This window comes from Phocoena sinus, chromosome 15, assembly GCF_008692025.1.
Source record: "Phocoena sinus isolate mPhoSin1 chromosome 15, mPhoSin1.pri, whole genome shotgun sequence".
NCBI lineage: Eukaryota > Metazoa > Chordata > Mammalia > Artiodactyla > Phocoenidae > Phocoena > Phocoena sinus.
In genome coordinates, this window is record NC_045777.1 from 60,403,418 (window position 1) to 60,429,770 (window position 26,353).

A 26,353-nucleotide genomic window follows, 5' to 3' on the forward strand; every position below is an offset into this window, starting at 1 on the left:
CTTCTAAGACAGGAAGTGGAGCTGAATCTCAAAAGAAGGTGTGATGATGAGGATGGCAATGACGGCAGCATAATGAAGACCGAGGGTGATGGGGGGGGGGTTCAGCCACTGTTTATTCAATGTCTGTGTTGTGCCAGCCCTTGTATCAATACGTCCAACAACTCGCCTCATCTCCACAACTAGCCTCTAAAGTGGGTGCCGCTGTCAGTCTCATTTAACAGAGGAGGAGGCCAAGGTCACATGGCCTGTGCTCTTGACCAGCACCTCTGCGGACACAAGGCGAAAGGAACAAGGGAAACACACTCCACCTCTGCACGGGAGAGCTGCGAAGGCAGGCTGCAGGGTGAGCTGCAGGGCTGAGGCCATTTTGTGATAAGAACACTACAAGGGTGATGAGGCTGAGTATGTGACACAGAGGAGGTGGAACAGGTGGGCAATGAATGGGACCGTTTGATGAGGGGCCACCCTGTAGAAAGCGCACAAGGAGGCAGCTGCACGAGTCCTGGCGTGAGTGTCTGGGGCTGACAGGACAGAGGGGGAGCAGGGCTATAGGGGCATTGGGCAGGACTGGGCAGGAGTTGGGTGCGGAGGGAAAGATGGCTCAAGACGGCTCAAGGGACTTCCCTAGTGGTCCAGGGGTTAAGACTCTGCACTCCCAATGCAGGGGGCCCAGGTTCGATCCCTGGTCAGAGAACTAGATCCCACACGCCATAACTAAAAGAGCCCACATGCCACAACTAAAGATCCCACATGCTGCAACAAAGACCAGGAACAGCCAAGTAAGTAAACAAATAAATAAAATTTTTTTTTAAAAAAGAATGAATTCAAAAGGGTCACATCCTTATGACTGAGGGAACAATGAGAAGGAAGCTCTAAGAAGAGAGTAGGTTCGGTTTTCACATGATGACACTGAGGTGGAATGGAACACCTGGGGAGAAGCACAGAGCAGAATCTGCCCCAGGGTGGTAACTGGGCAGCACTAGAAGAAGGCGCCGTGGAAGCTTCCATCAGTCAGGTTCTTTGTTGCACACAACTGACTCTGGCTAGTGTGAATAGAGAAGCAATTTATAAAGGATATCAGAAAAAAAAAATAAATAAATAAAGGATATCAGGTAGCTGGGAGTCTTACAGAGAGCTGGAAAACCAGGTCTCGAGGCTAAGAAGGCAGCACCTCCAATCACATTCAAAAATGCTTCCAGGGAGAAGCGCTGGCCTGGGCACAGACGCTCCCAGGCTGCCCGCTGACACAGCTGATGGTGATGCTGGATGCGAATAATGCTGGGACCCCGGCCACTGCTGCCCCCTGAAGGTAGATGCAGCTGCCAACCCCTTCACCGGGACAGATCCTGCCCCCTCTGTGTCAACAGCTGAAGATTCAAAATCTGCTTCAGGGGGGTCTGGGTGGTTGGGACGGGGTCACAAGCCTGAGTCCTAGCTGCATGGGAGGCTGGAAAGAGCAACAGGGCACCTGGTTTCAGTCACAGCAGGTGGTTTCTGCCTCCCTCCAAGACACACACCGGAGGGAAAGTGCAGTTCAAAGTAGTGGAAGGTCAAGACGAAGGACAAATGTCCATTGCAAGTGCCTTGTTCTGTCTTTTCTAAATAACTGATGGTTAAATTTGCCTTTCACAGGTAGAAACATTTTCTATGTTTCGGAATGAACAAAGAGTTTAAGATGGCAATGCTAAGATTTGGGACCTGATGGCAACGTTCATCTTCAGAGGAGTCTGGGGGTTGCTGTAATGATATGGTCTGTTTTTCTGCTGTTGGGGGCCCAGTGGCCCCGGGGCGGCAGGCCTGGTCACTGAGAATAACAAAGCTGTCTTCTGCTCAGAAGTGTTGCGAAGCTCCCACAGCATGTGCCAGTGTTTGGAGATCCCTGGATTAGGGACTCTGGGGACTACTTTTAATTTACCGACAAGGAGAATTTTTAAATGTGCCATCTTTGAGTACCGCTGCCCTGGTCTATTAAACAAAGAGAAGCAATTCTCATGGCAGTATCGTCCTAGTAACCTAAAGCTGAAATGCTGCGGTGGCCCAGGGCTGGCAGGATGGCCTCGACGGCGACTAAGCAGCACTTGTTTCCACTCACAGAAACATGGCTTCACCCTTACTACAGGGCTGCATCTGGAATATGGAGACAGACCATCTTAGATTTTGTAGTTTTAGCTCCAAAAGCACAGCTAGGGCCGTCATCAGATTCCCCCAAGGAGGGAACACTTGTCCTCCCCCTCCAGCACCTCTCTCCCTAGTTTCATGCGGCCTTGGCCTGTTGGTGGGCAGCAGATAAGGAATTCACCCTAGGACGGCTGTAACTCCTTGAGGGTCCAGTAAAGGGTGTCTGGGCTCAGAGTTACTGAATGGACCTCAGCGCCAGCATCACCTCCCCAGCAGGCGGAGCTGGGCAAGCTGTCTGATCTGACACTTTGCTCATCTGGAAAAAGAGATAAAAGCACTATTCTTTCATCATAATACAGCTACCTTAGTGGCTCTGCACTACCACAAGCCCTACTCTTTAGAGTACACGCTCTTCCCAATTGCTGGTGGCCACTGAGTTGACCTAACGATAAGGAAGGAATCAAGGAAGACTGTTTTTTGAAGTGATTACATAAGAAATAATAGGCGGCTACAGATACTCAACTAAACTTAGTAAACTTGCTCTTTATTTCCCAAAAGTTTGGGTTTTATTTTCAGACAAAAATATTCTTAATAAAAACTGTGGGGCTTCCCTGGTGGCGCAGTGGTTGAGAGTCCGCCTGCCAATGCAGGGGACACAGGTTCGTGTCCCGGTCCAGGAAGATCCCACATGCCGCGGAGCAGCTGGGCCCGTGAGCCATGGCTGCTGAGCCTGCGCGTCCGGAGCCTGGGCTCCGCAACGGGAGAGGCCACAACAGTGAGAGGCCTGCGTACCGCAACAACAAAAAAAAAACCTGAAAAAATGAAGAGTTAAGAATCTTATAAAAAAAATAGGCTCTCAGCTATTTGAGATGGCAAACTGGGGTTTGCCTGAAGGTAGGGAGACGGCCCACTCCCCGTCGCCTCCCTTCTACCTAGTGACCAGGGTAGGGATATTATTTAGTAATGGAATAAAAATATTAAAATATAGGGACTTCCCTGGCGGTCCAGTAAGATCCCACAAGCCACGGGTCACAGCCAAAAAATAAATAATAAAAATTAAAATATATTAGTTGAGGACTTCCCTGGAGGTGCAGTGGTTAAGAATCGCCTGCCAATGCAGGGGACACGGGCTGGAGCCCTGGTCCAGGAAGATTCCACATGCCACGGAGCAACTAAGCCCGTGTGCCACAACTACTGAGCCTGCACTCTAGAGCCCGCGAGCCACAACTACTGAGCCCACGTGCCACAACTACTAAAGCCCGCGCACCTAGAGCCCATGCTCCACAAGAGAAGCCACCGTAATGAGAAGTCGGTGCACCACAACGAAGAGTAGCCCCCGCTCGCCGCAGCTAGGGAAAGCCCGTGCGCGGCAACGAAAACCCAATGCAGCCAAAAATAAATAAATAAATAAAATATATTAGTTGACCATATATTAGGACAAAGGCCTAATTTCCACTTTCCTTAATATTAACATTTGGTTCAACAGTCTATTTCTAAGAATTCATCTCACAGAATAACAACAAAAAGTAAAAGTAGGTAAATGAAATGCAGTCTATCCCTACAATTATTCAGACATAAAAGAGGAATGAAGTACTGACACCTGCTACAACACAGATGAACCCTGAAAACATCATGCTCAATGAAAGAAGCCAGTCACAAAGGATCACATATTACATGATTCCACTTACACAAAATGTCTAGAACAGGCAAATCCATAAACACACAACGTAGATTAGTGGTTGCTAGGGCTGGGGATGAGGATGGGGTGGAGGGATATGGAGAGGAGTGGTTAATAGTATGAAACAAGGCTTCTTTTGGGGTTGATGAAAATGTTCTGAAATTGATGGTGGTGCTGTCTGCACAATGCTGCCACTGAATTACACATCTTAAATGGGTGAATTACATGATATGGGAATTAGATCTCAATAAAGCTTTTATTAAAAACAAAAACAAAACCTAACTAGTGGAAGTAATTGTAGTTACTGGACGGTATTAAACGCCAGACAGTGTTCTGAGCACTTTAAGCTTTATGAGAAGCCTACCAAGTAGTATCATCATTATCTGCATTTTACAGATAAGGAAACTCAGCTACTGAGAGATAAGGTAAATTGCCCAAGGTCACCCAGTTAGTAAACAAGGGACCCAGGATGTGAATCTGAGCGAGCTGACTTCAGAGCCACATCCTTAACAGCTGCTCGTGCACACAGAGGTGCACTGGTCACCGCAGAACACAGGGCACAACATAAATTGCCCCCAGTCGGGGGCAGTTCAAACACAGGCTGGTATCTTGTCCACTGAAAAGAGTGACGCACGTCTACACCTCCTGCTATAGAAAGACAACAGAAATGACATAAACAGATGCTGTGTCTTTTTTTCTTCCATTTGTACTTTTTACAAAACACTCTACATGCAAGTGTACATAAGCTTGACAATTTTCTGCCATTTTTCATGAAAAATTAATAACCATGGGTTTCCTCTAAGAAGTACGTCAGTGGTGGCTGGAATGCTTTTATTTTCCTGAATACCTTTTAGTACTGTTTGATTTGATTTGATTTTTTGAACGATGAGCAGGGCAGAGGCTACGTAATATTACTCCGGTTTCAAGGCAGCCTTCGCTAACCCACCGATCAGGGCTGCATCCTGCATCTGCTCACAGCACCACGCACCACGCCTGGAATCACTCACTAAGGCTACTGCTTTATTTCATTTATAGAGATTCTTGCTTCCCTCCTCTCTCCCTAACTGGAAGCTTCCTGAGGACAGGCACTGGGCTTGTTTCTTGCTAAGCAGTGTCAGGCACATAAGCAGACCCTCCACATTTATTTGCTATTATTGATCAGACAAACAAATGAGTAAATGAATTAGGGTCGAATTACCTAACTCCAACTGCCAATAGTCAAGGGCACGAGCAATGATGGAACAGGTGGACATCTGGCTGGAAAACACTAGGGCTAGGGACACAGTGGCACAGCAGCCTTGAGTGGAACTTAAGAAAATGATTTACTCCTTCAATTAAAAACATTTACTTTCATCTAGTCCCACAGAATTTATGGAGCCATAATCCTTTCCATCTCAAATCCTTTCCATTATCTTTTCCTAATTAATTGAGGTATGTAAATTCATTTGATCTAAATCTTTGCAAGCATAAATGTTACTCACGTGGTGATTCGGCAGCACATAGCTAGCAGATCAAGTTTAATCTGGTTCTACTGGTTTTAAAATTATACATGATATTAAACAAGATTCATTTAACTTTGCATCTAACAGCTACAACTGATTACACTGGCTGCTCCCAGACATTTATAGCAAATCACTGTTGAATCTGTACCGTGAACCAACTTAGGATACAATTAATAAAATAAACTGTTTGACATTATAGGAGCTTTTGGTATGATATAAAATTTACTTTAATATTTTTTGGGAAAAAAAAAGATTAAGGAAAGTATATTATCCAAGTGAAATTTCTAAAGCTGCCACCTTACAGATCAATACAAAACCTCTTCACAACAGTATTTATGGATTATGACAGCAGTATTTCACCCAAATAATACATAAAGAAAGGAATGGTACATTTTTTATACAACCCAAATAACATATATTGAAAAGAATCTACCATGGTTTTCCAATAAAGTATTTAGGAACTGAAGGGAGTGATACAGAATTCCAGACATGCAGGTGAGTGTCTAAATTATGGACGTTACAAAATAGGCATCCTCAGCAGTTTTGGCCCGAAATGTGCTCCCTTTTCTAACCTCTCATTATTTTTTTCATTTCACATTCTGATCACTTGACCAATTAACTGGTAATTGAACTCCTTTGGGATCCTGCTTCTTTTTCCTATTTCATTTAGTTGCAGATAATAGGCCCATTAAGGAAGTGAAATGTCCCAATTCCAGAAAATGAGTATTCAGAGCAAAAACAACGAAAGGAAAGATGTAACTATTCCAATCAGCTAAGCACAAGCTAGAAAGACGTTGGTTTTGTCTACACTGTATTGGTTTGCCAGGGACTCTGCAAGCTTCTGTAGCATCCCTCTGCCGCCTCCAGGAAACCCCCCAGGATGTGGGGGAGGGTGGAAGTGAGCTCCCTAGCTGTTCTGCTCAGTGGCCTGTGCCACTCAGAGGGCTGGCCGGGGTCGCGGAGCAGACTGCCACAGGTTTTTTGCCTAATGGCCTCTACAATCATGGTCTGCTACAAAGCGAAGAAACGGAGATCCAACCTGAGAGAGGTAGTCAGTCCCTAGAAGAGGGATGGAAATGCCAATATGACAGCTGTTAGGCTTAGAGAATAATGAGCCAGGAAACAGAGGGCTCTAGGAGAAATTTCTTCAAGACGCTGAAACTGATAGAATGCCTAATAGTTTTAAATGTACTGACATGAGGGACTTCACTGGTGGCGCAGTGGTTAATAATCCGCCTACCAATGCAGGGGGCAGGCGTTCGAGCCCTGGTCTGGGAAGATCGCACATGCCGTGGAGCAGCTAAGCCTGTGCACCACAACTACTGAGCCTGGCTCTAGAGCCCATGAGCCACAACTACTGAGCCCATGTGCCTAGAGCCCATGCTCCCCAACAATAGAAGCTACCGCAATGAGAAGCCCGCGCACCGCAACGAAGAGTAGCCCCGGCTCGCCACTAGAGAAAGCCCGCGCGCAGCAATGAAGACCCAACGCAGCCAAAAATGAATAAAGTAAATAAATTTACAAAAGACAATTGTTAACTAGCTCCTGTTACTCAGCTCATTTCTTTTCAGGGAATAATCAGAGGTCCACATTTTCCTAGCTACAATTAAGAAGCATTTTAGCCTTTAATTCAAGGTAGAGTTTCTGCCATTGAGTTTATACTGTGGGCAATTATAATATCCATACACTAACTATGAAGAGAAAGCTCTGACTAGTCAAACAAGAGTATATCCACATGTGCACATGGATAAGGGCTCTTAACCTGGAGTCCACGGGGATCTGTGAACCTAGATGGGGAAAAAGCCTACATTTTCACTGACCTATAACTGACATTTAGCATTTCCCTCTACTATGAAGTTAGGCAGAAAGCCACACAGGTATTCACGCTCCTGTGATTCTGTCCACCAACAGAAATCATGAGGATTTTTCGTATTCCATTACAGTTGTTGCAATACCTCACAACGTTGCTTAAGCTCAAGCACCACTTTGAAAATACACTAGTTATTAGCCTTGCTGTTAGACTGTATTAGATAACAACAGATCAACAAAGAGGCATGCATTTTACTCTATCAAATAAATTTTAAAATATTTTGATGACTATATTTCAATATAATTGGTTTCTGAGAAACCCCATGCATTTTATCTTATGCATTTAGAAACATTATTATGAGAGGTGGTCCAGAGGCTTCAGCAAGCTGCCACAGGGGTCTGGGCACAGAACAGGCTGAGATGCCCAGCAGCGGGCACAGGGCCTCTGCCATGAGGCCACGTGGCAGATGCTGGCGGGGGCAGGAGGGCGATCACCGCTCCCAGCAGTGCTGCTTCAGACCACACACATCAGAAACAGTGGCATGGACATATATACACTACCAAATGTAAAACAGATAGCTAGTGGGAAGCAGCCACATAGCACAGGGAGATCAGTTCGGTGCTTTGTGACCACCTAGAGGGGTGGGATAGGGAGGGTGGGAGGGACGGAGACGCAAGAGGGAAGAGATATGGGGATATATGTATATGTATAACTGATTCACTTTGTTATAAAGCAGAAACTAACACACCATTGTAAAGCAAGTATACTCCAATAAAGATGTTAAAAAAAAAAAGTCACAAGAAAAATTTGTAACTATGTATTGTGACAGATGGTAACTAGACTTACTGTGATCCTTTCACAGTATATACAAATAATGAATCACTATGTTATACACCTGAAACTAATATAATGTTGTATGTCAACTGTATCTCAATAAAAAATCCTCTCTCCATGAACAAGAACAAAAAAGAAACAACTCTGCAAGTAACGCTCAGAGTTCCCTAATTAGTAATATCAGGTAAATTAGTTCAAACCACTTTCAATCAGCCCCAGCAGAAGGGAGGCATTGATTGTTCCTGATCGCCTGGATGCTTCAACAGCACTTATAATGCATGCGAAGGAGCCCGGGAGCCCGGGGCTGGCTGATTGCTCCGGGTCACCACGGCTCAACATTCAGCCCGCACACAACCGGCTGGAAGAGCTGAAGACAGCAGCCCGGCCCAGTCCAGGGCCTGGTGATATTTCAACCAAGGCGGGTCACTTTCTTGCACCCACAGAACCCCCCTTTAATGTTTCTGTATGTTAAGCTGTGTGGTAAATTGCCTTTAAATCATGGCATTTCTTGGAGCCTGGAATATGCACTTAAAAATAACAATGCAAGGCTAATTATACAGCCAAGGAATTGAACATGAGTTAACTGAGCTTCTTTTAAAAACAACAACAACAACAGGAACAAATCCTGTTAATAGGGACAAAAGGGTTTCCGTTCAGTGGAAACTTTCTGAGTACCTAGGGTGTGGTGGGCAGTGCAGGCAGAGATGCTGCTGCACAGAAGAGATGGTACAGAAGGAAAGTGCAGCCAGTTCCTGAGAGGGGTCCTCCTGGGAACTGCAGAGCGAACTGCCTGGTGTTCACTCCCTCCAAGTGCTAGAGCAGGTCCCGAACCAGCCAACCCATTTTGACTTCAAGCCTAAAGAAAAGCTGACCTGAGTACACAAGAAGAACCTCTGCTAGCGGCACTGTTTAGATTATCACTCCTAGTGATGGTGAGGAGAGAGGACTAATCAATTAGGAGATTCCAACCCACGGAACTCACCGCAGTTATTAAAAGCCTGACATAAACCTCTGTGTATCAGCGTAAAAGCGTTTTCCAGATGGATGCAAGGGGAAAAAGCGAGGCACAGAACAGTGTGCACAGAATGATGACATTTATGTAAGACCCGGCTGCTCACCAACACACATACTTTTAACTATGGTGACCCCAAGGGATGGACCTGGTTGGGGGTTACAGTTTATTCTAGATACAGATTTAAAATCTTTACAAAGAGAACGTATTCACATATTACTCGTATAATTTAAAAATCTAATAACAAAACAGATCCATAGCTACACGAGTTTGAATCCTACAAAAGATAAGAATGAGAAAAAATAATACTTTCATGTTTCCATGCGTCCCTATTCCTTATTTACAGGTCAAGCACAGGTTTTGATCTGTTCTATTCACTTACGCAGCACGGGCATCTGGAACAGTGCCTGGCTCAGAGTAAGCACTCCACAGAGATTTGTTAAATAAATGAATTGATTACTCATCTAATCCAGAAATTTGTACTGGGGGCCCACCACGTGCCAGCTACTTGCTAAGGACCCCGGGAAACACACAGTGATTCACTCGACCTGCAGTCATTCACACCGTTCACATGCCCACAGTGTCGGGCGCTGGATGTAAATACACACCAACACAGGTACACACACTCGCTGCCCTTTAGGAACTTAGAATTCAGCTTGGGGGAAGGTGAATCATAGAGGCTGGAGGGCAGACATAAGGCCTTTTCCTGGCCACAGCCTTAATCCTGGCTTTGGTTTTCAAAAGTGTGCCTCTGAGGCTTTGCTTATCATAGTCTGTCTTGTACCAGAATTACATTCACATGTTTGTGCCTGCCCAGCTGGGGAAAAATAAACACCAACCTTCCTGGATTGTGTGAACACAGAAGGACAAATGGCTTATTCTCTGCCTGAAGCCCACCGTACCAAAGCATTCCATCTTGCTTTATTTCCCAATTCTACCCACTCATCATAGAATTAGAAATCTAAGTGGGGAAGGAGCCTTGATGGCCATTTAGCCAGGGCTACTCTTATCTGGACCTTGGCCTAGCCCTTCACATCTAATTTAAGGTGAGGGGCTACCAAACTAGATGAAATAGAACCTTTCAGGTCTCGCTTGGGTCTTGCAGGAAAACCACAATTCAGCCGTTCTGCTTTACATTCCCAGAGCGTCTCCCATCCTAAACACCATGCCACTAACCCCCTTAATCTCCAGCCTTTTGCGGCCATATCTGCAGAAGCCCAGTCCTTCTCTACCCTGAAGTGAAGATTTTTCCACCTAAGTGGATTGATTAGTCTGCACTTATCTGTAGCAAACATCACCTTTGTGTACATACCCTCTCTTTCAATTTGTCAGAATGATTTCTGAACGCAACTCCATTTTCATATTCAGTCACTTTGGTCCCAACAGGAATGGTCCCCAAAATTCAAATATAAGATGCCTGGGAACATTTTTAACTTTGAAACTAAAATGTGGCCACTGTGCAATGGGCGTACACAAGTGAGCTTGGGGGTGTGACATTAAGTGGGAAGGAAGGAAGAGCCTTCTGCTTCTAGTGATGAAAGGTTTCTTCATCTATAAATTCCAAATCATCAACACTGCAGATTCATGTGTTCTTATCCAAAATGCTTTGGGCCAGATCTGGTTTGAAATCTGGAGTTTTTCAAACTTAAAAATAGCAATACCAGGGGGCTTCCCTGGTGGCGCAGTGGTTGAGAGTCTGCCTGCCAATGCAGGGGACACGGGTTCGAGCCCTGGTCTGGGAGGATCCCACATGCCGCGGAGCAACTGGGCCCGTGAGCCACAATTACTGAGCCTGCGCGTCTGGAGCCTACGCTCAGCAACAAGAGAGGCCGTGATAGTGAGAGGCCCGCGCACTGCGATGAAGAGTGGCCCCCACTTGCCACAACTAGAGAAAGCCCTCACACAGAAACGAAGACCCAACACAGCAACATGTAAAAATAAATAAAAAAACACTATTAAAAAAAAATAGCAATACCAGGCAGAGGGCACATATTAAATAATGCCTCCAGCTGGGTCTCAGGCACCACCCCATCATGGAACACAGTAATATTTCACTAGCAAAATATATGAATGTCCTAAGTAGGATAAATAGAGACTATAAATAGCTTCACGTCAGTTCAGGTCAGTTTTGCTGCCAACTGAGTTAGTTCCAAACTTAAGCAAAAAACGCTTAGTGTTCAGAGCTTTGTGAACTTTGGAATGGCAGATAAGGGATCATGCACACAGACAGGACCCGAAGAACCAGTGCTAGCCCTCCTGACCTTTCTGCATAAAGATACTTTTAAAGCATATAGGTGTGGCTGCTTTCCTGAATATTTCTGTCAGGTTCTGTTTGGGAAGCCCTGCATAGCAGAGGTCATTCGGCTTTAGTTATTCAAACTGTTGTTTAGAAAGCAAAATAAAAACCTACAAACTTAAGGCATTTCCCTTTGAAGCTGAGCACCATTATCTTTAAGAGCTAAAGTGAATTTTCACAAACGACTCGCACACACACAAAATGGTACATAGTACACAGAGAAGCCAAACACCCAGGCACTGTGCAAATCAGTCTATTAAGTGCTTCTCAGACTTAATTGTCCATAAGATTCACCTTCGGATCTTGTTGAGATGCTGATTATGTCTCATTAGGTCTGGGTGGGGCAGAAATCCTACATTTCAAACAAGCTCCTGAATACAGCTCTGAGGACCAGCCTTTGAGTAGCAAGGCTGCAGCAGAAGTGCATTAAGTTTGGAAACAGACGGACCTGAGTAAGATCCTGACTCCACCACTTTACAAGCTAAGTGACCCTGGGAAAATGGAAATAACACTTTTTCAAGCCCATAATGAGTGAGCTAGCAGCACAGTTCCTGGCACATAACAGACCCCGAATTCATCCTTTGCCAATCTGTGGTTGGCTGAATAATGGTCCCCCAAAGATGTCCACATCCCAGTCCCCCAAATCTATGAATATGTTACCTTACAAGGCAAAAGGGAATTTGCAGATGCGATAAAGTTAAGGATTTTGAGATGAAGAGATTATCCTGGGCTATCTGAACAGGCCAACATGATCACAAGGGTGTTGATAAGAGGGAAGCAGGAGGATAGGAGTAGGAGAATATGAGAGGGTGAATCAAAGGTCAGTGAGGCGAGAAGATGCTGTGTTGCTGGCTTTGAAGACAGAGGAAGGGGCCTTGACCCAGGACATGTGTGCAGCCTCTAGAAGCTGGAACCTCCCAGAAAAGATGCAGCCCTGCACACCCATTTTATACTCTGTCCTCCAGAACTATAAGAGAATAAATGTGTTGTTTTAGACCACTAAGTCTACAGTAATTGTTTACAGCAGCCACAGGAAACTAATACACCACCTACTGAAATAATGCTAACGCAGGCTTGCCTCACTTTACATAACAGAGGACTTCCTGGGGCATTGAATCAACTGAAACATCATGTAACAGCTGCCCCAGTGGAGGTCAGTAAACAAAGAACTCTTCAAGGAGACTTTGTATCAAGGGAAGAATTCCTCCCGCTTTATCTGTTTTGTTTGGTTATAGCCCTTGCTACCAAACAGGGACAGACACACCAACCCATTCCAAAGGCTAAAGGGACTCTCCTGCTCTCTAACTGTATCATCACATTCCAGCTTCTCATGTAATTGTCGAAACCTAATAAGGCTCCTGGGGACAGCATCAGTGGGTCGATGCCTCAACATCAGGAGGACTGAAGAAAGTCATCCTGGGCTCAAGAGTGAAGGATTGAAAATCAATGGTCTCAATATTTGTACAAGTCTTCATTTGCTACTTATAATGTGGTTTATCCCACAGAGACGCTTTATAAAATAAGAAAATACCAAGATAACCCAAAAGACGCCTGCAGAATGAAAACTGCATATGTTTCAAAACTAAATGGGCCTTGTCCTGCATTTCTTAGGCTTTTTCCTGCAGGCCTTGGCACCAATGGCACCCCTTAACCATCCTGGGTTTTACACTTCCCTTACCAGACTCTAAGCTCCGTGGAAGGGCTGGTCACTCATTTCTAACTATCGTATCCACAGCGTCTGTAACTGACACTTAGTTTGCACACAATAAATGTTTGTAGATGAACGAATATTATGATGGATATTTATACTAGAAAAGCATATTCAGACTTTCATTAACAAAAGCATTACTTGTAAAGTTCTTTTTCTCCAATTTGAACTTAAAACTGCTTGGCCCAAGATATTATTTATTTATGGTGGAATTAAAAGTATGCTCTCCGATTTTATCTGCCTATTAATATATGCATTTGATAATTAACAATGTGCTAAGCAGTCAAAGCAAATAATTACTTTTCTAATGTCTGCCCCTGCATATGAGCTAAATGAGGGGGAAGCCACTAACTGCATATTAAAAAATGCAATTAAATGCAAAAAAAAAGGTAACTAGATTCAAAATATTTTGTTTAAACCTCAGACCACAATATTCAAAACAGTTACAATCCTTTCACTGGGTCAGTTACAATCCCACAAAACAGTCCAAATCTTCAGAATTCTGTTCGGGTCAAAATGAATATAAAACAAGTTCTCAAAAGTTTGTTAGTTCACATTTTCGAGGTCTTCTGACCAACTGGTAGGGTTGATCATAAAAACTCTATCTTTTAATTTACTTATGTTCAGTACACTTTATTTAAGAAGCAGTGTAATCACACGGAATGCTTTTATTTTAAACCTTATTTTGAAATATGACTGAATACATTAACATAATTCAGAACAAGTCAGTAAACATCTACAAGAACATGTTATATAATTCTAGTGAGTCTCATAATATTCTATTTTCAAAGGAAAAAAAAAAAAAAAAAAAACACTTGACAGAAAAGCAGTAAATTTGGAATCTGAGGGTTCTCCCTGCTGGCCATACTCTCTAGACTTCAAGGAGAGCCATTCTGAGCAGCCCCTTCTCCATCCTCACACGTTCACTCTGGGATTGTTCTAGATAGGTAGGTTACCAGACAAGTGAGTCCTGGAGGGGAGGAATTAATGTACCCAGGCTTCCTGCAGAGTGCCTTGGCTTCTAAAGACATTAGAAATCATAGCAGGACTCAAGAGTCTTGGTTTACAAGGTAACGTTAGCCAAAAACAAACACCCATAGCAACTAGAGTGTTTTCTGCAATGGTCTTTGGGTCATCTCTGTCCACTAAGCAGAGACTAAGACACAGACAAGAGTGGTCTTGGGTGCCTGCTCTGCCTCCCAGATGGGCAGGGGCGGTTTCCACTTTCTTATACTTGCTCACTGGGCTTTATCTTTGCCTGGGAGAGAAGGATATCAAAGGAAAGGGGAATAAATAAAGGAAGCGAGTTCTAAAAAGGACCTGTTATGTTCCCGTTCCTACTATCTCACTTTTCTTCAGGGGAACCATCCTGTTCTGACCACTTGGCTGCAGGGGAGCTGACCCCACACCCCGGCTTCATGGGGCTATGTGAGCTGGATGGGTGCTGGTCTGTAACTCTGATTGGACCACTAAGAATAAGGCACTTTCAGGGGCTTCCCTGGTGGCGCAGTGGTTAAGAATCCGCCTGCCAATGCAGGAGACACGGGTTCGAGCCCTGGTCTGGGAAGATCCCACATGCCACGGAACAACTAAGCCCGTGGGCCACAGCTACTGAGCCTACACTCTAGAGCCCGCGAGCCACTACTACTGAGCCTGTATGCCACAACTACTGAAGCCCGCGTGCCTGGAGCCCATGCTCCGCAACAAGAGAAGCCACCACAATGAGAAGCCTGCACACCGCAATGAAGAGTAGCCCCCACTTGCCACAACTAGAGAAAGCCCGTGCACTGCAACAAAGACCCAATGCAGCCAAAAATTAATTAATTATTTTTTTAAAAAAAAGAATAAGGCACTTTATTTCTGTTGTGGTTTCAGTAAGAAGGACATAAACCTAAAGCTCCCAGGAGCCACTACCTGGAAAGAGCCTGCATGAGAATAAATTCAACCCAGAGGAAAGCAAGGCTGAGCGAGGAAGAGACCAAGCCCTGGCAGCAACCTCTGAGCCCCTGGATCCGGCCATACCCAAAGCCCAAATCTGCCCTTGGACTTTACAGTCCCATAGGGTAACACAAACTTTAAAAAAAAAATTAATCTAGTTCAAGTTAGATTGTCATTTGAAACTGAAAAAGCACTAACAAATACAGGAGAAATAAAAGCACAAGAAGGGAAACGAAAGGAGAAGATTACGTTTATGGATATGGGATCTGACAGTAGTTCAAGTTTGCCCCCTGGAAATGAAGAAAGGTGACACATAGGAAACTGTTCCATTTTTCATAGTAAGCTCAGACCATAAGAACTGTAGCTCTGCCTAATTACTGTGATTAATCTTGCCAAATTCTAAAAATAAAATGAGCGTGTATTTTCTGATGTTTGATGATACTGCAACCGTCGTGAAGAGAAAGAATGAGCCGTTACTGAATAGAGTCGTCTTTTAAGACAAATGATTTTTTTCTGGCTGTGGGGAGAAGACAAGGTCACAATGACGACCCCAGTCTTACCGGGCATGGCATGGACGAGGTCCCCGCACAGAACAAAGAACTTGGGCTTGGGGCTCAGCTTGCTGATAGCCTGGACGGCCTGCTCAGTCAGACGGATCTCCTGCTTCCACTCGTCGCCACCGCTGTCACAGTCCCCAGTGGACCAGGCCTTCATCAGTCCGAACTGTGGGTCTGCACCTTGGATGAAGTAGAACGGGCCTTTCCATTCTCTTTCCTTTTCTTTAATTAAAAAAAAAAAAAAAAAAAAAAAAGAATGAATGAAAGGAAGGAAGGAAGAAATATTATAAAATCTGTCAGGGAAAGCACCCAGGTTACCCTGCGAGTGGATACAATATTTTTCTTAAATTAAGTAGGTCATTTTAATAAGCTGCTGTTCAAACACCATTTTCCTGTCATCAGCCAGAGGATTTTGATTTATACTAATTATGCCTGGACCTGGTGATTCCCAAAGGCCAGGGAAAAACCACATGGGCCGTTAACAGCTATGCAACCAAGCTGTCTGTTTAAAAGTCAGATGGCCAAAATGGAGCACAGAGGCACCACGGCACGCTATATAGAGGATATTAATGTTCAATAGTTTTTTAATTAGAATTAAAAATACCCCAAATTGAAAGCTGCCAGAAGTATTATGTTTAAACGACGAGGTGAAGTGCTTTCAAATCGTTTACGCCAGGCTTAATGGCACAATTTACACTGTTTCAGGGGATGTGACAGAAAAACTTGGAGCTCAGAAGCTCCGGCTATCTGGTGGGAAAGGCGGGGCCAGAAAGGAAATCTTAATATGGAAAAAAAAAATGATGCTAACATTTCCAAGGCAGCATGATGTGGGCATAGGTGAGGTGTGAGGCTGCAGGGCAGGGCTGGGGGGACGAGATTCTTTAATTCTTTATGTCCCTGGAAAGCACTTAGGTCACCTGAAGGTAAACTATCAGGCTGCTCTTCCTATTGGTTCTGCCAAAGCTTCAAGGGCCGCGGGTCTCCACCCTGATCTGCCCAAAAAACTGCCACCAGTGTCTGCATTTACAGAGCTGGAATGCCCATCAGTGGGTGCGTGGGTTTCAAACTTTGCTTTGGCCACAGAATCCTTTCTTCAAACAAAACCACAAGTGGCTGACCAGTGTTGAAAACACGTAGCCTCCTCTGCCTGAGTGGGTTCTGGGGACAGAGCAGTCTGAACACACCCACTCATCAGCCCAGATTTTATCCTCAGCCCAGAGAGGTGACGTGACTTGCCTCATGGACACCGGCCATCAGCTGCAGGGACAAAAGTACCCCACAACCTTGAGACTGTTTTCTTCTCTTTAACAAATGAACGTATTTTGCAGGTGAGCTGAATAAATGGCATTTCCTTTGGAAGTCATGAAGATACTAGAATTTCCCAAAAGCTCCTTGAAGTCATTTCTCATCTTTGTGTTCACTTCACTCATTTATTCAGTATTTACCGAAAGTCTACTGTTTGCCGGGCCCTGTGCGAGATGCTGATGACACACAAGTGGACCAAGACAGGTGAGGTCTTGGCTCTCGGGGGCTTAGTTCTCACAGAGGGAGAGAGAGCAAACAAGGAAATTCGCAGAGAATAGAGCCGAGGTTGCTAGGGGCTCTGCGAGCATTACGGCGAAAGCAATGGTTAATTTAAATTGGATGCACAGGGAAGGCCTCTCTGAGGTGGGGTCATTTAAGCTGAGATCTAGATGTAGCATATAAGCTTTTAAAATTCCACAACCACCCTCCCACCCACCATGCCTAGCTTACTATCATCTCAGAATGGATCTCAGGCTTTAGGCCTCCCTTCCTTAATTCCTCTTCCAGAACTTAAGAAGACAAGCATGGAAACAAACAAAATTACCTATCCGTACTTTCCAGAACAAATTATGTATGTGTGTTAACCTGCCAGTTCTTGAACTACAGCTTAAAATGCTAGCTGTTCAGTCAAATCACAACCTACCTAAACTCACCCTGAACAAGGACTGCAATGGAACCCTGTTGTATGCATCTCAGTGCCAAGGACAGCGACCCAGCACTGCAACGGATCTGACTCATACTCATTGAGCCCTTACTACATGTGGCAGAAAGACTTCAAAACGCACCCCCCCCAAGACCCCTGAGTCCTGATACTCACATCCTGTGTGATCCCCTCCCCTCGAGTGTGGGCTGGACTGCTTCTAATAAGCAGAATACAGTTATGGGATGTGCCTTCAGAGACTGGCTAGACCAAGATATGGAAACAACCTAAATGTTCCTCAGTGGATGAATGGATAAAGAAAAAGTGGTATATACATACAACAGATTTAAAAAAAGGAAATCCTGCCATTTGGGACAAAATGGATGAACCTGGAGACGCTAAGCTACCTGCAATAAGCCAGTCACAGAAAGACAAATACTGCCTGATCCTCAGCTTGTATGCAGAATCCAAACAGTCAAACTCAAAGAAGCAGACAGTAGAACGATGGCTTCCAGGGGCTGGGGGGTAGGTAGGGGAAATGGGGAGGGGAAGATCAAAGTTTCAATTATGCAAGATAAGTGCTGGAGATCTACTATACAGGATGGTGCCTATAGCTAACAATACTGTATTGGACACGTAAAATTTACTAAGAAGGTAGATCTTAAGTGTTCCTATCACACACACACACAAACAACAACAACAACAATAAAGGGGGCGGGAAGAAACTTTAGGAGGAGATGGATGTTTATGATAGATGTTGATGGTAGTGATGGTTTCACAGGTCTGTACTTATCCCCAAACTCACTGAGTTGTACACATTATATATGTACAGCATTTCATGTCATCATATCTCAATACAGTGGTTTTGAAAAAAGAGAGAGAGAGAAGGCTAAAAAAAAGACCCTGACTTTCACCTTGCTCACTCTCCCTCACTCTCTCTCGGAGCCCTTCTCCTGGAGGGAACAGGCTGTCATGATGAGTAGCCTCCTGGAAAGGCCAACATGGCAAGGAACTGAGGGAGAGCTCTGGCCAACAGCCTGTGAAGAACAGAGCCCCCCGCCCCCCCATGCAACAAGCTGAAAGAAACCAAATCCTGCCAACAAGGATGGGAGTAAACTTGGAAGAGGATTCGCCCTAGGTGAGCTTTTGGATGAGACCACACCCCAGGTGACACCTTGACGGAACCCTCATGAGACCCTGCAGCAGAAGGACCCAGCTAGGTTGCACCCAGATTCCTGATGGAACTGGGAGATAGATAATGCACATTAGTATTCTCAAGCTGCCAAGTTTCTGGGTAATTTGTTACACAGATCCGACTTAAAGGGCCAGGAAGGAGTCAGCAAAACTTCTTCGAGAGCTCAAGGTTGGTGTCATGAAAAAAAACTGAGATTCTGATTTGAGTTTTAAAGTTAATTGTTGGCACTGTTCATTTATTTTACTTTAATAATAACCATTTTGCACTGATGAATGCTTTTAGCTATGTTCCTGTTTCTGAGGCAGTTTGCAAAGCTGTTTAAACTGGATAAATTAATCAGGGAGATGACTGTCACCCCAAAGTTGGGGCACAAATCAATCTGCTACAACAACCAGAATTTAGAAAGTTTTCTACAGTGAACCTTTTAACAGTTATAGTTGCCTATCACAAATAGTCACAGTCTCGAAAAGTCGTCTTTGGAGGTATTAAATCTTTCATTTTTACTGGTTTACTAAGTAAAATCTTAGAAAGAATCTCAATTTTATGATGACAAGGCACAAAATAAACAGATTTGACCTAAAATGAATGACAGCTCCATGTCACTGTTCCATCTACCTTATCTATCTAATAAAGGCAACCTGCTGACTCGGGGTTCTGCGTTCTCAAAAGCACCTGGAGCCTCTTAAAGTTCCTGCTACAGAAGTTTGTGGTGTTTGGCCTCATCTTAATTTTAATCAAGGCTGAATTTAAGATATTTGAGGCTTGTAAGACTTAGTGCTAGATGGAGGGATCTTTTGTAAACTTATACCTCCCCCACCCCTCAGAAGGGCAGACTTTTATATTAGGAAAGCGAATTCTTAAAAAAATTTGCATTAAATTATTTCACCGAAGTCCAGAACTACCCCAAGGACAAGGCATAGGTATTAGCTGACTGACACCTACAAGGGCCTGAGAATGCTTACGTGATGCCTCCCTTCCGGGGAAGAGCAATTGTCTGGCGCCAGCTTCTCTCTTTAGACTCCGGAAAGCACTGTTCTGGCAGCTTTAACTGTGGAAGTCTAGATATGGTAAGGACCATCCCTAAAGCAACCTGATACACAATCAGGGCATTTAAAAACCACTTAAGGGTCTGGTGGTTTATTGCTTGTTGTTTTGTTTTGTTTTTAATTTTCCTAGTCAAAGAGCCTAAAGGTGAGACAGCCTGGTAAATGACTGACAACCCAAATTAAGGAGCAGAAGTACCTGGAAATGGAGGCTGAGGGAGAAGGTGAGGATGACGAGAGAGCAGCATTATGCAGGCCGTACTTGGGCACAGGGGCCTGGGCTGGGCCTCCACATCAGTCCTCAAGGTGTGGCAACAGACCAGCAACATCACCATCACCTGCGAGCTTAGGAAGCCTGCCCCAGACCTACTGAGTCAGAATCTGCACTTTAACAAATTCCCAGGTGATTTTATGCAAATCCAAGTGTGAGACGTACTGGCACGCAACTAATCAAGGACCTGTTTAAATGTGTTTTATATCAAACAGATGTAAAGTGATTGTTTCCCTAAATTGAAACAATGTCTGGGAGGGGTTTTGCTGTTGTTAGTGGCTGTGTTTTTTGTTTCATTTTGTTTTTGTTTTGCATATTTTGCTATTCATTCTGACACCCTGCCTATGTCCAGCTCAGGTATTTGGTCCTAAACATCTCTTGGTCTTATCCATTACTGTCTAATCAACTCCCTTTAAATCACCTTTCAAAATCAATTCAATTTTCTTGGTAAGAATTCCAAGATTCCAGGTAAGAACTTACTCAGGGAATTCAATACTAATTAGTGAGTTCTAACACTTTAGATTTTCACATGACATCATGACATACAGTGAAAGCACCTGCTAGCAACTGTGTGTGTGCAACATACACAAATGTGTGTTTTCAAAAGCACAACAGAGAGGTAATTTTCTTTTGTCCAAATTTGATACCAGAATGCAGTCAGGGACTCTAATTGACAACTATGAGAAGACCAAGGTCAAATTTTTGAGATAAACTAAGTATTTTGAATGAATGGATTAAAGAATAAAGTGAGTTGATTAAATTAAGATCTCTTTTCTGACCCTGATGGTGCTAAAACCAGACTGTAATCTTTTGAAACATTTGACACAAACCTCTGGATAATGCCTATATGGTTCTTAGTGTTAAGACACAACAATGCATATATTCATTTAACTAGAACACTTCAATCTGCTATGAATAAGAATGTCTACAGTGAATATAATTTTTTCAATGTTAATTTTTTAAACAAATTCAAAGAGATGGTGTATTAGCCATCTACTATGTGACAAATCACCACGAATGCAGCACCTTGAAACAAGACACATGATTTATCTCAGTTTCTGTGGGTCAGGAATCTGGGCACAGCTAAGCTGGATCTTCTGCTCAACATCTCTCAAAAGCTGCAACCAAAGTGTTGGCTGGGGCTGGAGTCTCATCTGAAAACTCAGGTCAGGCAGGATGTGCTTCCCCGCTCACTTAGGTGGCTGTGGACTGAGGGACTGAGGGCACCTGTTCCTTCCTGGCTGTCAACCAGAGGCCGCCTGTTCCTTGACACGTGGGCCTCTCCAACATGGCAGCTCATAACGTGGAAACTTGTTCATCAGAGGCGGCAAGAAAGAGGGTGTGCTAGGAAACGGAAGTTACAATCTTACGTAACATGATAATAGAAGTGACTGCCCATCACTTTTACCAGGTTCAATTCATTACAACCAAGTCGCTAGGCCAGCCCACGCTCAAAAGCAGGGGCTCATGCAGGGAGGCGGGTCCTGTCTGCCACAGATGATAATATTAACTAACATAATTAACTAATCTCAGGTAACCGCAAGTTTAACGTGACCCTCCTGTACTGAGCTGAGTGAGCTCATTTGTTGCAGCCCATCCTATGAAGGCTGAAGGCCCACCTTATACAAGCCCACCTTTTCCCCCTAAAGAACTGGAAATTGTGCCGGAGGGATTCTCATGGTTACTTTACCCAACACTCTCATTTAACCAAGGAGGGAATACTGAGGCCTGGCTAGGGATCTTAGTCATGGCTCAAGTTCAAGGTTACAGTTTATGAGCAGCAGCCTCTATTGTTCAGCATCTCAGTGCTGCCGGGCTGGCCTGGAGAGGAAAGAGCCATGAAGAAGACAGAATGTTCCCTAGGCTGCCTGCAAGTTGCCCACCTCCATAAAGACATTTTTTGTCTCCAAAAAGCATTTCCTTTAAATGGCACATCTTGATGAGTACGAAGATAGTACACAAAGATAATGCTGACAAGGCTCAGAGCCTTTCCCCAGGAAGCTGTGATGCTCACAGACCCTGCCAACAGCAAAGGGCCCAGGACATCTATTTTCTGTGGGATGCTAACTGGTGATCTCCTCAAGACATTACAAACTTTAGGTCTCTTGATGCGATCTGACTAGCAGGTGTATTCTGTTTGGCACACACAGTGTTTATAAAATTTTGAATTTGTTGCCAACAATTTAAATGCATGAGTTTCATCTATACAACTGGCTTTCTGGATTCTCATGGAAAATCTGGCCACACCAGGCCCAAATGGAGTGTGCCAACGATTGGCTGGGACTGAGCAGTAACTGTCCCTTTACTGGCATGAAGGCTCTGGAATTCACTGTGGTCCACACCTGGCCCCATTCTCCACCTGGCCCCTGAAGACATCTGGGATGAGAAGCCCTTATCCACGGTAACCCTTCCATTTTGCTTAGAGGTACAGAAGAGGAGACTCACAAGGTCAAGGGTAAATAACTTGATCAAGACTAACAAGATGTGAGGGGCAGAACCAGGCCAATTACACCACAGAGCCCTGACTTCAGGGCAGGTGATCACGCAAGTGAGATTAAAGAAAAGACTCATCCGGCTAGGAGTGCCAAGGTCTGCACAAATGACAAGCTGGAAGAAAACAAGCCCCAAGCTACCAAAATAAATTGCCATAATTTAGTATGTTACCATAGCCTGAATCAAATTTTAAGATTAATTGAAAAATACTTTTTAAAGAAAAAAATGGGCCTTAGAAAGAAATCTGACTCATCCGTCATATACAGAGTAACAAGATTTGGCCACTTCCAACTTTCAGCTAATGGATAGAGACTGTCATAGAAACAATCTTTCAAAATCGAGGGATAAAAAGGACATTGGATTTTGGGTGGTATTAAATCATGGTCAGGAAAGGCCTGTGAGTCTCCTTTAAGCATTACTGAGTACAAAGCAACTGTATACAGAAAAGAATCTTAAAAACCTTTTAAAATTCACATGATTCTTTACCATTAAGCCTTCCTATGAGATTCTGTTTATGTGCCAATATCTTGCCTGAAAAACAGACATTCCAATTGCAATTGTTCTTTACAGTTTGCACCTTTAATATCACGAACTAAATGTTTTCTTGAATTTGTCTCTGACAATATATTTCCTCTCACTCATTTTTATCATGCCTTTTGGGCACATTTGTCAATTGTTAATGAAAGTTGACTTTTTAATATACACCAAGAATTAGAAATCACATTGATCCTTTCATTCTTACCAGTTAATCAATAACTAACTATAATGAACGCACCCCCACCCCACACAAAAGCAAATGAATCACTACTTCCATCACCCAACTAGGAAAAGGCCTACGGGAGTCAGCCATGTCACTAATTAATACCTAATACTCTAATAATTTATATTTTCATGATGTGCTAAACCTGCCACTTTATAGGCAACCTCAAATAATTCAAGGTGGAATACAATGACAAACAGCTTTCTTAATTTACTTTTTATAAATAAGAGTCTCATTTTCTAAATCTAGTTTGACTTTCGGAAGACAGAATTAAAATCACAAGATAGTGGTTAAGAAGTGTGAGAGCTACAACACATCACTACATTGTAAGAATATTGAAGAATTCAATGTTCTGACTCCTGTTAACGAATCTGACTCAAAATAATACATAAATTGGGACTATAGAGGCCACATTTCTCCACTGCACTACAAAGTTAGAGAATTAACTCAGCATTAACTGAGAGCGTCACTGCCTTGGGTCAGGCGTCCACCATCCCCACCTGGAGCTACCAAGACAGCTCCATGCAGGACTCCCTGCTCGGATCCATCTCAGTCAATCACTGCCATCGTGACTCTATAAAATGCTTACCCTGGTCATCAAACTCCCTCGCTGAAGGGCCACTACCTTCTAATCTCCATAAGGAAAGGCCCACACTTGCTTTCCCTTTCCAGTATCCTGTCAGCATGTTATCATTTGGTCCCTGGCAGGTGGGAGGCATTCAGTAAACATCTGGTGAAGGGATAAATGAAGATGTCAGTGGATCCTCGCTCATTCCGGCACCTGGTGCTAAAACACAGCCCGAAATTTTTCCATCTGTACCGATTACTGTTCCCACTAGACCAGTGGCTCTAAACCGGGGATGATTTTGATCCCCAGGGCACATCTGATATCTGGAGACATTTCTGGATATCACACTGGGAGGGGGATGGTGCTAAACATCCCTCATTACACAGGGCAGCCCCACAAAAGAATCCAGCCCATGTCAACAGCGAGACTGAAGAACCCTGCACAAGACATACCACAGGATCCCACCACGTGGACCCTTCTCTGCTCCTCAAACACGCCCCATGCTTTCCCGCCCCTTCCTCCAGGGGGTGCTCTCCATTGTAACAGCTCCTCCTGCTGAGGTGCTGTCTATCCTTCCGGGCCCAGCTCACATGCCACTTCCCCAGCCCCGGCAAGCGGATGCAGCTCTGCCTCTTCCCCTCATTCAGAAAGTTTGCTCTGAGGACGGGTGTCACGTTAGTCACCAGACATTCAACTGGTGGGCAAGGCCATAGGTCCCATTCCTTAAGACCTTACAAGGACTTCCCTGGTGGCGCAGTGGTTAAGAATCCGCCTGCCAAGGCAGCGGACAAGGGTTCGATCCCTGGTGCTGTGGAGCAACTAAGCCCGTGCGCCACAACTACTGAGCCTGCGCTCTAGAGCCCACGAGCCACAACTACTGAGCCCACGTGCCACAGCTACTGAAGCCCGCGCACCTAGAGCCCGTGCTCCGCCGCAACAAGAGAAGCCACCTCAACGAGAAGCCCGCACACCGCAACGAAGAGCAGCCCCCACTCGCCGCAACTAGAGAAAGCCTGCGCGCAGCAACGAAGACCCAATGCAGCCAAATAATAAATAAAAATAAATTAATTAATTTAAAAGAAAAGACCTTCAGAATGGTGGTGAGACAGAAAACGAACAGGTCAACAACTAAGCTCACATTACACACTGTGCTCCTTGGTACCGCAGAAGTAATCAGGGTGATCACGGACGGAGCAACTGGTGGGTGGGAGAGCTCTGTGGTAGATGGAGGAGTGAGGCAACACAGGAGATGAGATCTGAGGACGAGACAAAGCCAGGCGGGGGGCTGGGGAGATGCACCCCAGACAGAGGGCACAGCAAGGACCAGACTCTGAGACCAGGGGTAAATATGAATATTGGGGATAAAACAGATCATACCCGGACATGTGGGCTTGGGGAAGGGCTTCAAGCCCCTGTACCACTTTGGGCCTCCATCTCCCAAAGCCCTAACCTTGTCCCAGGACAGCCCAGACTCTGAGGCTTGAGTGCCAGGATCAAATCCCATTTCCACCCTTTACCAACTCTGTGACATGATGCAAGTTCCTTAACCTCTCAAGGCCTCAGTTTCCTTATCTGTAAAGTAAGAATAACTCACCTACCTCAAAAGGGTTGTTGTGAAGAATTAACTGAGTTAATACATGTGAAGCATTTGGACTTGGCACATAGTAAGCAGTCAAGTGTGCGCTTCTATTACCATGACTGTTATCCACGGTAACTCCTACCCCTGTCTTAGCAGACAGCGTTCTCAAAATCTTACCCATCTCTTTGTTTCCCATAGCACATAGTGGGGCTCAGAAAATATCTGATGGTATATATGTGTATATGTATGTATGTATGTATGTATGTATGTATGTATGTATGTATGTATGTGTGTGTGTGTGTGTGTGTGTGTGTATGCTTTGGTCTTAACATCTTTTCCTTTATATACTGTGGATATTGCTTTGGTTATAAGATGGCAAAGATGGGCTGCTTTACAGCTGCCCAGAAGCTTTCTAGCTAAAGAGCAAACGCCAACGAAATGCAATTTTTGCAGTTTCTCACAGCAGCGATCTGCACAGTGAATCACAGTCTAAATGTCTTCAGCAATGCCCCTCATCTTCTCTGGGGACTAATCTTATTTCAGTGGTTAAAAAACAAAAACACACAACAGTAGCAAAACAATCTTCACCGCTTTGGGACTCTTTCTGGTTTAACAATCCAAATGTCCCAAAGGTAAGACTGCCAGAACTTAATGCAGCAGCTAACAGTGTCTTTCACTGGTGGTTGCCTAGGGCTGGGGGGATGGGGGTGGGTTGGGGGTGACAACTGAGGGGTGTGGGGTTTCTTTTTGGGGTGGTGAACATGTTCCAAAATCTGTGGCAATGGTGGTACAGCTCTGTGAATAGACTAAAAGCCACCGAATCGTTCACTTTGAAAGGGTGAATTGCGTGGTATGTGAAGCTTTTTAAAAAAGTAGTGTCCTTCAGGGACCCTCCGCCCCCAAAATAATTCAGTGCGACAGCAAAATACTCAGAGTCTCCAAATTACGTTTCCTAAGTACCAAAGTGAATTTACCCAACCTCTTTTCTCGGCCCACACGCATCCAAACGGTAGCTTTTTGAGATACGCAAAAGCTTCTGAGTCATA

At 44.4% G+C, this 26,353-nt stretch overlaps 1 protein-coding gene across 1 annotated transcript in view; it reads right to left on the minus strand.

Annotated features, from left to right (window-relative positions):
• The window catches only part of CPPED1 (calcineurin like phosphoesterase domain containing 1), a 116,059-nt gene that overhangs the window by 76,324 nt on the left and 13,382 nt on the right, over positions 1-26,353 (minus strand). Inside the window, exon 2 of the mRNA XM_032603755.1 lies at positions 15,457-15,675. Within this exon, the coding sequence (XP_032459646.1) occupies positions 15,457-15,675 (219 nt within the window). The remainder of the gene's footprint in view (positions 1-15,456; positions 15,676-26,353) is intronic.